The sequence below is a fragment of the Vigna radiata genome, unplaced genomic scaffold, assembly GCF_000741045.1.
Source record: "Vigna radiata var. radiata cultivar VC1973A unplaced genomic scaffold, Vradiata_ver6 scaffold_83, whole genome shotgun sequence".
In the NCBI taxonomy this organism is placed as follows: Eukaryota; Viridiplantae; Streptophyta; class Magnoliopsida; order Fabales; family Fabaceae; genus Vigna; species Vigna radiata.
Genome location: NW_014543268.1, coordinates 629,513 through 648,300, shown reverse-complemented (window position 1 = coordinate 648,300; position 18,788 = coordinate 629,513). Strand labels below are relative to the sequence as shown.

The window sequence follows — 18,788 nt, the reverse complement described above, 5'->3', positions numbered from 1 at the left end:
TTTTTTATCCACATTATTAAAGTCTTTCTTTGGTCCATATAGATTTGAACTATTTTTTCTAACATTTTTCAGATTTTTTGTAATAATGAAATTATTTTTTGTAATAATTATTTTTTCTCAATGTCTACAAAATTATTTTTATCAATGTTTTTTGTGACAATTTTTGCATTTAATATTTCTATATTTGGTAATGATTGAAATATTGATTCAAAACAAAAAAAGTTAATAAATTTGAATTGTCTTCTTAAATAAAATTTTTGGACACGTATTTAGAGTTGTGTTACAGATGTTAATAAATTAATATAAAATTATCCATAATTAGTTATATCTTAATTATAATTAATTGTAATTAAAACTTAAATCATAATCATTTATAATTAATTATATCTTAATTAAAATTAATTGTAATTAAAACTTAAATAATAATCAATTATATTTTAATTATATTATGTTGTAATTAATTAGAGTCGTTTATACTTCAAATTTCATGTGTTGTATAAAACTTATATTTCAAATTTCATGTGTTGTATAGAATTCGGGAATTTCTGCATGATTATAACGTTGTGTAATCGATTATCATAAATAAAAAATTATGAAAATATACGACTTATTTTTTCTATTATGATAATGCAAAAGTTGTGTGCTTCTTACACGATTTTTTCGTTTGAAGTCATATGAAGGTTGTATTGTTCATATAAGTAATTAAATAAAAAAAAAATTGTCTATAACATTAATATCGAGAGTATTTTTACCTTAAAACTTAAGAAAAAAACGTTATTCATCTCTTTGATCTCTCTCAACATTCATCTTTTTGTTTGATAGCTTATACTGTCACTAGGTCTTCCACACTCTCACGTGTAGCACGTTTATTAAGAGTAACATGCTTGCAATAAACCAACATTTCCCTCAAACCACGATTTAGTTTGAGTCGTATGATTTTGAAAATGATGAGATTTTAGCAGTGTACGTGCAGAATTTGTACTGCATATACTCAATCATAATAGGAAGTGCACGTGCAAACCCAAAGACAACGTCTGAATAATATTTTTCTTTTCTTTTTAATATAGAAACGTTTTATTATATTAAATATAGATAACAACTCATAACTTATGATTAGGTAACGTTTTAACATTCAATATAATGGAAGGAGTAATCTGTAGTTTGAAAGGATGTAACTGGTAAATTGATTAACCCGGGAGAGATTTCACATACACTTAGATCTCCAGAGATGGTAAGATATTGTCTGTTTTGGACTAGGTCCTTACGAATTTACTTTTGGTACCACTTCAAAAGACCTCTTATAATTTGAAGTATTTATGTGTAGATAAATCCATGACCAGTCATTCTTTTACTTAATGTGAAACTTTGTTTGCACTACAACAATCCTAACGTTTTGCAGTTTCATAATTTTACACTTTAAAATATACATTCAGTTTATTTTAAAAGTTAAACGTTGAAATGTTTAAAGGTATTCTATGATATTTTTAATTCTTAATGAATCTAACATGCTTTCTGCATAAAAGTGTAATTCATGTTTTTCAAATCCTGACTGTTTTTCAAATTGTTGTAACTGGTGAGATTACAAAAATATTACAAAAGTAATATTGCAACTGTTTAAAGGTATTGTTTTTTTTTTTTATAGATAATATCTTATGTGTCAGTAGAAGGAATTAATGTAACAATGTGATTAAGATTTTTTGACGAAGGAAGGTGGATGTTACTGTCTAATTAAGGCTTTTGAAAACGGAAAACAAAATGGTGCATGTTAGTATCTAATTTAGGCTTTTGAAGATGGAAAACAAAGTGATATGTTAGCTTTTCCCATAAATGTTGTGTTTTACTTATTTTACACAAACTGCTAAATTTTTACCCTTTTCAAGACTCGTGCTTTTATTGGTGTCTAAGACGAAAAAGAGGCAAATTACTTTAAATTGTATACTAACAATAATTTCTTTAACAAATTAATTCAAGTAAGTGTGTAACCATAATATGTTTATAACCATCGCATTATCAATTCATATAACAATGCTTATAGCTATTTTATAAAATTAAATTAATATTACAGTTTCACCCTCTATCTCAATTTCCAACAAGTGGAAATACTCAAACTTTAACAATTACATTAATTTGATAATATTATTATATATGATAATGTATCTTTAAAATTGGACAATTATAAAGATTCAAATCATATAGTCATTGTGTCCTCTTATTTATAAGTGATTTTATTTGTCATTACTCTTTCACATATTCACCAAAGAGTATTTAACTACTATTTTACTTATCTTCTAAAAATATTCTTAACTCTCTTACTTGTTTATACTTATAGAGAAAGATAAGAACAATTATTAATATGATTGAATGCATTAATACACATACATGATTATCAACTTTAAGAAAATAACTTTTCTAGTAAATACATAAAAAGCAAATTATTTAATAAAAAATATAACAATTAATTTTATATTAAATTATATGATCACAATGCTATTGTTTGTGATTTTATCAAGGAAAATGATATTTTGATATAGAAAAACTTTTACACCCTTTTAATACTATATTTCATTCTTTCTTTTGTTACAAATACAAAAAATCAATTTTTTTAGTGACTGTTTTATTGTGTAGGATATGAAAAGATTGATTTTGGTGTGAAAGAATCTTTTTGTTTGTATTAATTATGTTGGAAAGGAAGAGTAGGGATTTGAATGTATTATAAGTTGGAGGGTGAGGCGAGGCGTTTGACTGGAAGGTGGAATTGAATGGACAGAGAGTCTGTGTTGTAGAGAGGGAAGAGGAAGAAGAATGGATAACAGCAAATAAAAAAAAATATCCTTATATTTTAAATAAATTTTTTACAATAATACAGGTGTCACCATTTCATTCATCAATATAAATTTATTTTAAAAAAATATTTAAAATAAACTAATCATACATTGTTTCTTATGAATATTTTAAAAAATATTTAAAAAATTGTTAAAAAAAAGGTAGTAAAAGGAACTTTTTCTTATGGAAAATACTTTTATGATCACATAAGCCTTACGTTTGAATTGACATCATCCATCCCAACGCCACTACATAAATTCAGAAATTCTCCTACCCAACCCAACCCTTTCCTTCTAGATACATATTAACTCTTCTTGCCTCCTCCTTAAATACCAACCAAATAAATCAAATGCAAACTCTTTTTCCTCCATTCTAATCATAAATCAATCACATAATAATAATAATAATAATAGTAATATTTTTATTAAAATAAATACTACCACCACTCTCCATTAGCCATCAGAAATTAAAAATATAATAATTTTCACTAAAATTCAAGCGCACCCTCACTATATATATACACTCCCTCTCTGTTCTTCCTTCATCTTCACAACAACCCCAAACACAGATAATTTCACAAGTTCCTGCCATGGAAGTCCCAAAACAAGAAGCTCGAGTGGCACCGGCGCCTCCCATCGTCGCCATGTTGCCATCACCTGGCATGGGCCATCTAATCCCAATGATCGAGTTCGCAAAGCAAGTCGTCCGCTACCACAACCTCTCCGTCACCTTCGTTATCCCCACCGACGCTCCACCTTCCAAGGCCCAAATCGCCGTCCTCCAGGCCCTTCCCGACTCCATCTCCCACACCTTCCTCCCTCAGGTCACTCTCTCCGACCTCCCGCCTGACACCAAGATCGAAACCATCATGTCTTACGTCGTTCTCCGCTCCCTCCCTTCCCTCCGTCAAGCCTTCCATTCTCTCTCCGCCACCCACACACTCGCAGCCCTCGTCGTCGACCTCTTCTCCACCGACGCCTTCGACGTTGCCGCCGAATTCAACGCCTCCCCCTACGTCTTCTTCCCATCCACCGCCACTGCCCTCTCCCTCTTTTTCCACCTCCAAACCCTTGACCAGGAGGTCCAGTGCGAGTACCGGGACCTCCCAGAACCGGTGAAAATCCCCGGCTGCATTCCGCTTCCCGGCAGGGAATTACTCGACCCGGTTCAGGACCGAAAAGACGAGGCCTACAAGTGGGTCCTACACCACACGAAGAGGTATAAAGAAGCCGAGGGAATTATCGAGAACAGCTTCACAGAGCTTGAACCGGGCGCCTGGAGCGAGTTGCAGAAGGAAACACCCGGAAGGCCGCCGGTTTACGCGGTGGGACCTTTGGTCAGAATGGAAAAGGGCCATGTGGAGTCGGAGTGTTTAAGGTGGTTAGACGAGCAGCCGCGTGGAAGCGTGTTGTTTGTGTCGTTCGGAAGCGCTGGAACCCTCTCGACTGCTCAGATCAACGAGCTTGCTCACGGGCTGGAAGCGAGTGAGCAACGGTTCTTGTGGGTGGTGAAGAGCCCAAACGACAAAGTCGCCAACGCTGCTTATTTCAGCGCGGAGACTGCGGCGGATCCGTTTCACTTTTTACCCGAAGGATTTGTGGAGAGAACGAAAGGCAGGGGTTTTGTGGTTCCCTCTTGGGCTCCTCAACCTCAGGTTCTGGCCCATCCCTCCACCGCCGGATTCTTGACCCATTGTGGCTGGAACTCCGTTCTGGAGAGCGTGGTGAGCGGCGTGCCCTTCATCGCATGGCCTCTCTTCGCGGAGCAGAGGATGAACGCCTTCATGCTGACCCAAGAAGTGAAAGTGGCGCTGAGGCCCAAGGTTGGCGATAATGGGTTGGTGGAGAGAGAGGAAATAAGTAGCGTTGTGAAGTCTCTGATGGAAGGTGAAGAGGGTAAGAAGCTGCGTTACCGAATGAAGGATCTGAAGGACGCTGCTGCCATGGCTCTGGCTGAAAACGGTTCCTCCACCAACCATATCTCCCATTTGGCCCTCCTCTGGGCCAACAAAACTGCCGTAACACCACCACCTAAAATTAAACTAAACCCTTCCTCCTCCTCCTCCTCCTCCACCATCTCCCTGTAACTTATTTTTATTTTAAATTATAAATATGGCTGTATTTTTTTCATCTGAGTTGGATAAAATGGGTGATAAATAAAAAAATAATTGGGTACGGTGTGAAGTGTAAAAGTTATAATAAAATTGAATTTCACGTGGCGCTTCACATCCCAATGATAACGACCAGGTATGCTGGCCAAAAGGAACAGGGCCCCAGTGGACACAAAATTCGTAGCTCCACCGTGACGAATCGCAATATATCCAAAACTATTTGAACTTAGAAGGAGGAGGGTTCCATGTGACAAACTTCCAATGCCCACCAGAATGATTCATTATCATTTTTTTACCTCATTCAACCACTTCTTTTAAAATGTCTTTCAACCTAACCTTAAGCCAAGCTAACGTCCCTTTATTTCTTCAACATAATAATAATATTTCTCTCATAATCCAGGATTAAGTGGTTGAATCATAGTTGGGGAACAGGTGATACAGTTTGCCTTGTGTGTCTTTATTTTTTAATTTTTTTGGTGCTGTGGAATTCTTCAAAAAGAAAATTATTTTTTATATATACTCCGAATTAAATGAATATAAAAATACGTTATTATATCTTTTTAACTCCAAAAATGGGTAGAGGGAGTGGTGAGTGTTGGTATTCTTTTGTCTAGGAAAAAATCTCTTTAACAACTCTTTTTTGATAATTTTTTGACAACGCATACGTGACAGTTTATGATTGGTTCATTTCGAGTATTTTTTTAAAATAAATTCAAACAGACGAATGAAATGATGACACGTGTCTTGATGTAAAAAAAGTTGTCAAAAAAATGTTGTTAAAATATCATTGTCCTTTTATCTATGGCCCGTCCCATGCGGATGCCATTTTTCTTCGTCAGCCACACTATGCATACGCTGCTTTCACCATCTTTACATCAGCCACTTTTTATTTTTATTTTATTCGTCTTTCTTGAATATTGATATTTTAACAACACGTTTTAACATATTTTGGACAATTGTATTATTATTTCATTCATTTTTTTAAATTTATTTTAAAGACAATACTTAAAATAAATCAATCATAAATTACATGTTAAAAAATTAAAAAAAAAATTGTTAAAAGAAACTTTTTCCGTGTCTCCTATTTATACAATTCTCTCTTTCGTATTTTTATTTTGAAACAGATAAAAGAAGTTGTTAAAAAAAATTTCTTTTTTACTTTTCTTTGCATTCTTAGTGGTACCAACTCACTCACATTTTCCAATGTTTCCTAATCCTTAAAACAGGGTACACCTGCTATATAAAATAATGTATAATTTTATTTTCAGACCCAACATATTTTTAGACATGTTTGATATTTTTTCTTTTTCTTTTTTTATAAATACAAAAATAAACTTTTTAAAGACCAAAATCACCTTAAAATTGAGTTGTCAACTAGTTCCAATGATGTAAAAAACACTTTCCTAAAAAATTTTCAAACCGATAATGTAATTGAAAAATTTGAAAACCGAATTAATTCAACCACAGGTCTTAAATTAAGAAAAAAAAGTTAGTGAATAAGAAAATTAAATAACACATTCTCATTAGATATTATTAGATGAATGTTAGTATCTTCTTATTATTTAGGCTTAATACCTTCCTTGTTTCTTGTATTTGTGTGAAAATCTTAGTTTAGTCCTCAAGTTTTGAACTGCCTCAATTGGGTCATAATTTTTGTAAAAATGCACACATTTTACCCCAATCGTTAATTGATCTCAAACGGCGTTAAATTTAGCTGACGTGGTAGCCAGAGGACAAGCTGACGTGTATTATTTAATTATATGAATTATTTTTTAAAATAAGCAGTGTTTCACGTTGCACAATGCCTATTATTTAGTTTATTTGAATTAGGGATTTTATTTATCTCATTGAGAATAAGGGATTTTACACAGATTATCTCGTCGGCTCAAAAAATAAAGTCACCGGAAAACTCGCGTAACCAGTGCAATCAGTCTCATAGCCTTTTCTGCAAATGAACCAAATTGGTAACCTATAGGTTCATCACCAGCCTTTAAGCTATTTATTCCACTGATAGCAGAAGATAATTGTTGCACAGTGAGATTAGTTAGCGATTGGGGTAAAATCTATGCATATTTACAAAAATTATGACCCATTTGAGACAGTTCAAAACTTGAGGACCGAACTGAGATTTTCACACAAATACGAGGACCAGGAAGGGATTAAGCCAACACGTCAGCATGCCACGTCAGCTAAACTTAACGCTGTTTGAGACCAGTTAACGGTTGGGGTAAAATGGTGCATTTTTACAAAAATTATGACCCAATTGAGACAATTCAAAACTTGAGGACCGAACTGAGACTTTCACACAAATACGAGGACCAAGGAAGGTATTAAGCCTATTATTTATGTTAATTTGTGAGAATAATTAATGTTAAGATTCTAAAATAATTTTCTGGAATTGAATTAGGAAAATAGGAATTCACTAGTGTAGAATTAACTTTTAACATCATTCCTTAGACGTTATTTAAGCGGGAATCCGACATAAATTAATTACCGGGGAATCCGACATAAATTAATTACCGGTGACACTTTCGTTAATAAGTTGTCAATATAGACATCAGTTAAGAGGGGTCTGACGTCTATAATATTATAGACGTCAGGATTCTCATAACCGATGTCTATAGACCCTCATATACGTCGACTCCCCCGAATAGACGTAAAAAATAAACGAAAAAATTAATAAAAAATAATTTTTTATTCTGTTTAGACGTCTATTATGGGGGAACCGACTTCTGAAACCCCTTAGACGTTAGTTATTAGGGGAACCAATGTCTAAACCCTAAACCCAGAAATTTAAAAAGTCTCTTTTTGACTCCATTTAGACGTTTGATCTCGCCATTACGACTTCTAAAGCCCTTTAGACATCAGTTATTGGGGGAACCGACGTCTAAACCCTAAACCCAAAAATTTAAAAAGTCACTTTTTGATTCCATTTAGACATCTGATCCTGTCACTCCGACTTTTAAAGCCCTTTAGACGTTAGTTATTAGGAGAACCGACGTTTAAACCCTAAACCGAAAAATTTAAAAAGTCACTTTTTGACACCATTTAGACTTCTGATTCTGTCACTCCGACTTCTAAAGCCCTTTAGACGTTAGTTATTGGGGGAACCAACATCTAAACCCTAAATCCAAAAATTTAAAAAGTCACTTTTTGACTCCATTTAGACGTCTGTTATGGGGGGAACCGACTTCTAAAGCCCTTTAGACGTCTGTTATAGGGGAATCAACTTCTAAATGTCGGCATTAAAACACCATGATCGTGAGACAGTCGTTACGCGCACTCATTTTTCGTCATCTTCTTCACGTTTTCTCTCTACATGTTATGCTTTTCAGGTACGTTTTCTCACTTTTGCACCATTTTAAATTAGCTTTACTCTAATTACATCACTCATTGATGCATTCTCTTTCATTTGAACCGATTAAAATGCATTTTCGTTGGGTTTTAGTGTAGTTATTCTCGTGTGCTTGGGCGATAGTTCTTTGGCGGCGATTTCTTGCATTCTGTACTCTCCAATTCCCTCCACTACGTTTTTAAAACCATCCAATAAAAAAAAAATATACAATACATTCTCTTAAACTAAAATATAAAATTGTAAACTCGAATCACCATTAATCAGGAGCAACCTCAGAGACGTCTGACTTGTATGGATCGGACGTCTATATAGACTTCTGACCTATATAGGTCCGACGTCTATATATATGTCTGACCGATATAAGTCCGACGTCTATAAAGACGTCTAACCTAAAGGGTTTGACGTCTCATTAACATCACCCATATAGACGTCTGACAGAGATAAGATGTTAAAAGCCTAAAATAACATACGTCTAAAGTCCTTTTTGCACTAAAATCTACAAATAACTTACATATTATTAGATTTATAATTCTCCCTTTACAATTTTTGTTCCCTAAGTTTAGGTTTTCTCCAAATTTATTTACGGGAGGAATTTTATGTTTATGATGAAATTATGTTTTGAACCACTTAATTTTTTAATTAATTGAAAGGTTCTTCCCACGTGAATCGAAAATCGATTGCTTTGGGGTGTATATTGAATAGCCAGCCTTGATTGGAAAATACAATTTTCTACTATGCCAATTCAAAAAATTTGATTTACGCATGTTATGAAACTAAATGTCTTGATTGACCATAAATGCTTTGGATTAGTTTGCGTGCGTATTGATTCAATTGGAAAATTATTGCAACTATGACGTGAATCCATTTTTTCCTTAATTGAAAGCATTGAATTGCAAATTGAAATCATAAATACATGTTGCGTTGTCTTCGTGAGGTTCAATTCCAATCGAAATTGAATAAAAAAAAAAACACTTTTATTGTTACAACCTTAATAAGGTCCAATTGGTCTTCAACTGCTTTAATAAAAAAATGGATTTTATGTCAAATCGATATTTATTTGGTTGCATGAGTTTGGATTTCTTTTTCAATTGGAGTTATTCCGCTAGGCAATACAAGATTTCAATCCTTGTATTGCAATTTGGAAAATCATGGGTACGAGGATTTTAAACATTGATTTTGTAGTTATAGTTTGAGTTATACACGTGCATGTTATGTTATGCATCATTAACTTTGATTTTATGGCTATATTCAAAGTTATTTCATCATGTTTAAATCAATTAACTACAACGTATTTGGAGTAAAAAAAAACTTGTTTAAAGTGATTAACTTCAAACTTCTTTAGGAACTAAAGTTTTATCAAAATTGACAAGTTCTCACCTCACTATAGAAAAATATAATTCTAGCATAATTAGAAACAAATTTTACCCAAAATGAAAATAAAAGAAAGAATTCTAGCATAACTAAGAGTGGTTTCTCACTCGACTAAAAGAAGAAAGGAAATTATAACATAATTAGGAGTGAGTGTTCACCAGACTAAAGAAAAAGAAAATTTCAACACAACTGGAAATGAGTTCTGACCTGACTAAAGAAAAGAAATTAAGTTATGACCTAAATAAAGAAAAGAAATGAAATTTGCACCCAAATAAAGAAATATAGAATTCTATTATGTTTGGAGTAGATTCTCACTTGATTAAAGAAAAAGACAATTTCTGCATAGTTAAGACCAAGTTTTCACACAACTAAAGAAAAAGATATCTCCAACATGATGGGGAGTAAGTCATAGCTTGACTAAAAAAACTACATTTCAGCTTAGTTAGAAGTAGATAATAGCTTGACTAAAATAGTGACACTCTAATTCGATTGAGAATAGGTCATAATTTGATTAAAAAAACAATTATCCACAACAATTGAGTGCAAGTCATAACCTGATTGAAAAAACGACATTTTAGTTCGATTGAGAGCAAAACTTAGTCTAATTAAAAAGACAACATTTTTAGTCAGTAAGAAATAACCTAAAAAATCAATTTAAATCAAGATCAACAATATTTGAAGATTGTTTATAAGTCAACTAAAGTAAAATTAAGTTGTTTATTTTATAGATAAAGTAAATTAGATCATAAACTGTTATGTCAATCACAAAGTGATGTGAGAGTAGGACAATAAAGTGCAAACTAAAACGATTATATACAAAGAGACATACCAAATTTAAAACTAACAAAACAATCAAACTAGTGAAAATAAAATAAGTGAAAAAGTTTCTCAAAGAAATAAAAAGAATAGACTTAGCAGACTTTTTTTAGTTTTTACACTTTAGAAACTTGAACTGAAGACTAAGAATTTTTGTACCATCCTAGTTAAAGATGGATGAAAGGTCTAAATATCAACCTAAAATTTATAGACTTAGTAATTAGAACTAAGCTTATTTTATGGTCCGCTGAGATTTTATTAACAAATATTATGAGAGATTTGATATTTTGTTATTAATTTTTGTAGTTGAATATTATGTTATTATTAGAAGAATAAAAAATTTATTTATAAATAAAACTTTAGCTCTTATAAACAAAGAAATTATTTTGGCTTAATGATGATTAACTTTGAGTCAAAATTCACTCTACTTTTATTCATCGTAGAAGACACTCAACTTTTGAAACACATCACAAACTTTCTATAAAAATGAATTTGTATTCTGAACCCAAAGTTAGTGAAAACCTTTACCTTTCTTTAATATTTCAAAAAGAGAAAAAGTTGAAAAGAGAAAGGAATCTCAAATAGGGTTTTGCTCTTTCCACCTTCATACCATGCTTCCTTCACCTCTCTAAATTCATTTAAATTTTTTTAATTAATTTAAAAACCTATTTTTAATCTTTTTTTTTTTCTGGACAGCTACACCCTACACTTATCTCTCATTCACAGATTTCACTTTCTTTCACCATTTCCGTTTCACATCTTCTCCTCCCCAAATTATGAATTTTGGTTTGTGATGAATTGAGAAGTATATCATTCTTAGTACACATTTTTTTTTTCTTCAATTGAATTGAAACTCTAGAAACATAGTAGCAATAATAATTATGTTTAGTTCCAATTGGATTTGTATCCTCTGTAATTTTGTAATGTTAAGTATAGTTCACATCAGATAAAAGAAGATAAACATATAATATATCCATATGAGATTTTTCACGTTATATATCCTAATTGATATGTTCGTTTCTTATTTTTGTTTCAAATTCCATAATTTTTGGATTTATTATGCAGATGTGAAGTGACACAATAATATCGTAAAAAACAGAATCAACAATACAGAAAAAGAAGAAATAAAAGACTAATAGAGGAATATGAGAGGAACAAAGTAATAAAATCTTGATCTCTCAATTGTTCTGTTATGAAAGAGAGGATTGGAGAAGATTTTTTTAAGTGACGTGTGAAAAAAAAAGTGTTAGAGAAGAGAAATGGAGAGAAGATGTGAAATGGAAATGGTGGAAGAGAGAAATCCGTGAGTGTGAGAGTGTAACTGCAAAAAAAAGAAAGTAAAAATAGGATTTTTAAAATAATTAAAAAATTCTAAATAAATTTGGGAAGGTAGAAGAAGTATGATGTGGAGGTGAAGGGAACAACACCGTCTCAAATATGCCATTAATATCCTGGGTTGAATTCAGAAGCCCACTACTTCAAACTTTTCCTCTCAAAATAATTGACGCTGCCATTTTTTACCAATATTTTTCATTAATTTTTTAAACGTGCTTTTGTTTTAAATAATTAGATTTGATTTTTACAAAAAATGTTACACTTATAAGCATTTTGATAAACAGTTGATTTTTTATACATTAAATAAATAAGATTATTATAAATTAATTATGTTTGAAGTTCATACATCGGCTGGATCCCTTAATTGTCTTTCATGAGACAGGTACGATATCATCTTCGATCCATCATACCGATTGTTTTGAAACTTTTTTTATACAAAATATTAAAATTTAAATAAATTAAATTTTTATGTTATATTATTTTTAAAAATATTATATTGTTATTTATATCATAAATATTTGTAAATTAAATTTTAATTACTAAACATAACTTTAAAAAGTAGTTAATTTTTAATTTGTATAAATAAAAGCACTGGTTAATCATTTAAAATTTAAAATATATTCACATTTTTATTATATATTTAAAAATTAACAACATAACGAACCAGTCTAATATAGGATAAGGTGAGTTACAATTTTCGACTTCTCTTCATTATGTTTGTTAGTTTTATAAGTATCCTTCTCTTTATATGTTCTCTCTAATAATTTTTTTTAGAGTATTACTCTCTAGTTATTTTAGAATCTTTTTAAACATTTTTCTTATATAGAATTTGTCAGTGACACAATGCGTAAAGAATTATTTATTGATCATAATTTGTTTAGAGATGGTGTCAGGATGTCCGGATGGTCTACACGGACGGTTACTGTACAACGATAAGGCCGAACAACCTAAACAAGCTACCGGATCCGATTAAGGTAAGATGGATTAAGGGTTATTGGGCCGTGATTAGATCCTGATTAAGGCTTCACTAATCCAAGACCCATAACTAAAACTATAAATATAGGTCAAAGCTAAGAGGTAAGCGAATTCATTAGTTACACACTTATTACAACATTTAGATTACGGAACGGACAAGATTTGGACTAGAAGTGACGAAACAGAGTAACAAGAGACCAATCGACAACAAGAGAAAATTATACAAGAATAATATGACTCGACTCTATATCGGAATAAAAATCATATTCCTTATTTATCTTGTTTCTTCCCTACTCTTTCTCTAGCTATTTTAAGATTTTACAAATTCAAACAACGGATAAAGGTTATTGGAAGCCTTATAATGTAATTTCAACTGACTTTCTATCCTAGGATTGGATTTTGTTAGTAAACAATGACTCATATAAAAGTAAAGCTAATTTGATCAATGAAAAATAAATTATTTTGATGGTGTTAATAATTATAGTTTATTGATAATCTAATTGGATGTCTTGAAATTTATAATTTTTATTTTGGAATTACTTGTATAATCGAGGAGTGTGGTGAGTATAACTTCTTTATTAGTCAATATCATATTGAATGATTATTCTAAAATGGTGATATGGACAAAATATAAGGACAAAATATCATGGTCGGAATGTAAATATGCACCAAATAATTACAAATTTTCTCACCTTCAACGAGATCATAGATAATGGTCATCTTACAAATTTGCGTTTTCATTCTCTTTTAAATAAAATTTTGATAATACATGCTTTCTCTATATATATTTTACAATGAATATGTAAACTTAAGAAAAAGTTGGAAACGAGATACTAATGTGTAGCTTTATATATTTTATTAAAATAGGAAAAATACTATTATTGATGTATCAGAAGTCACCTAACTACATTTAACATTTCTAAACAAAAGGAAAAAATGAACGGAATTAAATTGTTTTACCATCTTTAACTAAGTTGTGCAATAATAATAGCTTTTAAAATGAAAGAGTATTTGAAAGAAGAGAAATGATAAATACGAGGGAGTTGACAAATGGCACGAATGTCTGTTGGAAATATTTGATTGGAAAAATGATGTACTTGGACCCTTTAACTATTATAATATTATAATTCGTATGTGAAAGTTTAACTTATTTTCGGTTGGATGTTGATATTTTGATAATTCTTTTTAATAATATTTTGATAACAGTATACGTATTTTCGTTTAATTCGTTTGTTTGAATTTATGTTTAAAAAAATATTTAAAACAGACGAATCATAGTTTATCACGTATGTATTGTTAAAAAATTATTAAAAAAAAGTTGTTAAAAAAATTTTTTCACTTGTTTTCTGTACATGTTTCCTTTATAGTACTCACTGGCAAAGAGTTTGGAAGAATCAAATATTATTCGAATTTTAAACTATATGTTACCACATAATTTTAAAATATACTAAGTTTTTTTTTCTTATTTTTTTTAATTATATGATAGCATAGAAATTACTAATAATGTGTTTGATGATAAATCTGATATCATATTAGAAGTAAATTTATAATTTAATTAAATTTTACAAAATCAACTTATAAAATAATATTTATAAATTAATTTTATTTTTAATCGACATGAAATTTGTAACCGAATGTAAAAAGTGAGAAGGACGGAGGTTGAAAAGTAAATTACATTAGTTAGAAAAGGTGACAGTGAGTAATGAATTTATAATGGTCACCTACTCTGCCTGGGAGTGAAACTCTTGGTGCCTCCCTTACCTACTAAATGCAATAATAAGGCATAATACAAATTTATAATAAGCTATTTTTTGGAGTCCTGATCTTCAAAATTTGAAGTAAGTCCAATTATTACTCATAGGCATCTTGTCCTCTTCGATCGGTCCATCAAATCTTATCAACCTCACTTCCATATCAAAATAATTGATAGTCATAAAAATCTTATCTTTGATTAGGTATAGAGAAAACTTCGTATAACTAGATATCAATCAATTAAATATGTATTAAATATTAAATAAATATTTTTAGTTGATGTTTATAGATAATAAGTATGGATATTTAATTATTTATTTGTAATTATGTAAATCATGTTATTTAATCTATGGATATTTATCGATAATTATTAAAAAAAAATATTTTCTTTAAAATTAAGCGATCAAATGATACACAACATCAATGAAAAATATTAATTGTAAAATAATTGATTAAGATTTGACTTTATATTTCTTTTTTTTTTATAATTAGGAAATTGAAGCTATTTAAAAATATATATTTTTTTCGAAATTTATATTTTGATGGAATTTATTATTTTAAAATACCTGTGTTAATATCTGTGTAATTTTATTTGAATTGTAATTTATATTTAATTTTTTCATGTAAGTTTATATATCTTTAAGATTTATTTTTAAACGATTTATTTAAAATTTAAAAAAATATATAAAAGTATTTGCAAGTATATATCCATCGACATAAAAATGCTTACAGATATTTCTTCACCTACATAATAGACAAAATAATATTTTACACGGACAGTACATACACAATATCCAAATAACATGTTTTTATATGAATTTATTTTTCATAAAATTTGGTATTGACTTTTATTTTATTAAATATGAAAAAAATTATTCTTTTTAATGGTATAATAATAGAACAAATTTTCAATAAAGAAAATAATAAAATATATGTAAATTCATAGTAATATTAATTATGTTTTCTTTTTCATGTAAAAATATGTTATTAATAATTATATAAAACAAATATCGTCAACATTGAGTGACAGAAATTCAATTAAAAATATAAAATTAATAACATGAAATTTAGTTAAAAAGATATAAATTTATAAAAAAAATTAAAATATTAAGTTTGAAAATACTAATATTTTGGTAAAGTTTGTAGACTTCAAATATTAGTCGATTATTTATGTTGATATAATGGATGGATGATTTGGAAGGATTACGAAATTAAATTCCATTGATAGGGTAGTTGTAGGAGTTTAGTTCCGTGGGGTTGGAGGAAAGTGGATGATTGGCCATTCTCAGTTTATAAATCACACTCCCTTTCCAAATCTCCAATGCTTCTAACTCCAACTTTTTATAGGTTACATTTTAGATTTAAATTTCTTCAATGTTTGATTTCTTTTCATGTTTTAATAGTGTCTGTTTTTAGGTTATATATCTTAGAAATAAAATTGTTAAAAATTTTACATCGATTAAAGATAAAATTAATTTATAATATATAAATAAATGTAAACTTGATTTTATAAATCTAATTATAGAGTTTAATTAAGTTAAAAATTCACTTTTAACATGATATCAGAATCATTGTAAAAAGTAATGTCTGAAACGATATTGGTATTGTTCTTCATTTCTCAACAGTTATCATGAGTTTGAATTTTTAAGCAAGTGCATTCAAACCAAATTTTCACGGCATCATAGTTTTGAGGTTTGTGTAATTGTTACTACTGCAGCTGCAATTTACAACCTTAATTAAGTTTGCAATGTTATAAATTATGGTATTTTTTGTGTGGCTGAAATTAATTCATATATAGCATCATGATTGAAGGTTTGGATGTGGCTGTTACACGTCTTGCCAAATACCAGTATGTGCTCAACACTTTTTCAGCCAAAAGTTATGGTTAGTATGAAATTTTGTGGAAGATATATGCTTTTGTCACGTAATTTGATGCAACTATATCTTTTTCAGTCTTTTCGTTAATTATCTATAAATAGAAACGATATTCAAATTTTCTTATGAATATAAAACTCTAATTATTCTTTTAATTCCGTTAAACTGAGATCAAAATCCAAATCACAATCATAGATTCTATAATTGTATCCTTTTACTGTGCAACTTCGAATATCTGTCTAATCTATGGTGGAGGTATCTTATCGGTTTCATCGTAGTTTGTGTCTGTCTGTCGCCTTGTCCATTTTGATTAGTCCATCTGGAGCATAATAATATCCGTCACTTCTACTGTATAATGTGCTGCGATTTAAAATTAATCATTTTATTTTATTTGGCTCACGATTCGATAATGTCATTAATTATTAATTTTCAGTAATCAACTGATCGTATGATTAGATTAAAGAAACACTTTATTATTAATGTTTGTATTATCATCTTATGCACAGTGGGTCTCTCTTCGTCTCTATCTCAAAGCCCAAGCCCAACGTGGTATCCCTGCACTCACCCATTTCCTTAGCAATTTAAAAATTCAGCCCAATAACTAAGATAGTGTTGGGATTGGAACGAGAACGTGAATAAAAACAAGAGCATTCCAGATTGCTCCCTATATCATCACATTTATTGAAAAATTCAAAAACTAACCTTTATATTTTAAAAATCTTACACCTTTATTTCTTTTTTTTTCAAACAGATATCGACATTTGTTAAAGAAATCTTTCTTCAATGAATATATCACCTCCGTTAATAGATGTGTTAACATCGTTCAAACTTTATGTTTTCTTTTAATTTTTGTTTATTAATTTATTGTATTAATAATTATCATTTAATTAAATAAAATAAAGTAAATTTTCGTAATATATTATAAAAAATTAAATAATCTATAAATAAAATAAAATAAAATATTGAAATGAATTAAATTTTTTTAAAAAAATCATAAACGGACGTGGTCACATCGTTAACGGATGTGGCACCGTTGATTATAATTAATTAAATTTTTTTAAATTTAATTAAATTAATAAAATAATTATTATTAATTTAATTTATTTATTATTATTTAATTAATTATTTAAATATTTTTTATATGATGTGCCACTTCTGTTAATGTTTTTTCCTTTTTTTTAGTTTTTTTTTAATTTATTGTTAATTAATTAATATATAAATATTATTTAATTTTTTTAAAATTTTAAATTAATTTATAAATTATTTAATTTTTTTTTTGTTTTTATAATATATTACGTAAATAAAAAGTATTATTAAAATAAAATCTAAAATAAAAACAATAAACTAAAATATAAAAAAGTGTTAAAATATGTAAACTGATGTCAACATTCTTTATAATGTCAATATATGATGAAGTTGAAATGGTGGTAAATTGGATATGAGATGGTGCAAGGAGCATTTGGTAGTGGTGGAGGGAGCGACACTTTGAAAATAAATGAATAGATTTGAGGGAATAGAAAGTGAATTGTGAAAGTGTTTAGATTAAAGAATTTGAAGAGATGAATGAAAAGATTTGAAATATGAAAATTTGAGTATGACGAGTAAAAATTATTTTAATCAATAAATTTAAATAATTACTATTTTACTTATAAAATAAATATGATATAAAATTAAATATAAATAATAAAAATTATGTTAAAATAAAATTAAAATTTTCATTTAAAATTACATAATAATTATATTTATTGATATAAATAATAAATAATAAAAAATAATTAGATTTAAACCCTTCAATCGTCCTTATTTTTGGGTCACTTTCCCAATTTCATCCCCCTCTTATTAAAACTTCCAATTTGGCCCTCAAAAGAGTCAATTTCAATCAAATTAACCCTTTCCATTAAAAAAAAGTTAACGCCGTTAAAATTTTAGACAGCACAAAGGATGAAGTGTTGATGTATACACAGTGGCCTTTGTAGTGATGAGATCTGATGAAACGTGGCATTTGAAAAAAAAAAATAGAATTTAAAATAGATTGTTAAATTAGGGGATTAGGGTTAAATCTGATTGTTAAATTGATCGCGTCAGTGGCTGGGATGGAGATCTGGAGAGATTGNGTTTCGAATGAAATGGATGGAAGAAGCGATGCTNCGCCGGGTGCGTGGTTTCCGATCACTATTGAAGTCGCTGACGGCGTCTCTGGTGGCCATGAAAAGGTGCAGCGGGGACTGGTCCTGGATGCATCTGTGCTTGCACGTGAAGAAGGAGAAACTTTGGAAGTTTTTTTTTTTTTTTTCATTATTATTTGCACCTTTCGCATCCTCAAATTTATTGTTCACACATACGTTTAAATATCTTTATTCTTTTTGGTTTGCTGCC

The 18,788-nt window shown here is 29.6% G+C and overlaps 1 protein-coding gene across 1 annotated transcript; it reads left to right on the top strand.

Annotated features, from left to right (window-relative positions):
• The first annotated feature begins 3,350 nt into the window (after window positions 1-3,350).
• LOC106754149 (hydroquinone glucosyltransferase) lies at window positions 3,351-5,232 on the top strand. Its single transcript, XM_014636133.2, has one exon. It carries the CDS (start codon window positions 3,413-3,415, stop codon window positions 4,907-4,909), a length of 1,497 nt encoding a protein of 498 aa, XP_014491619.1. The 5' UTR covers window positions 3,351-3,412; the 3' UTR covers window positions 4,910-5,232.
• Window positions 5,233-18,788: the final 13,556 nt, after the last annotated feature.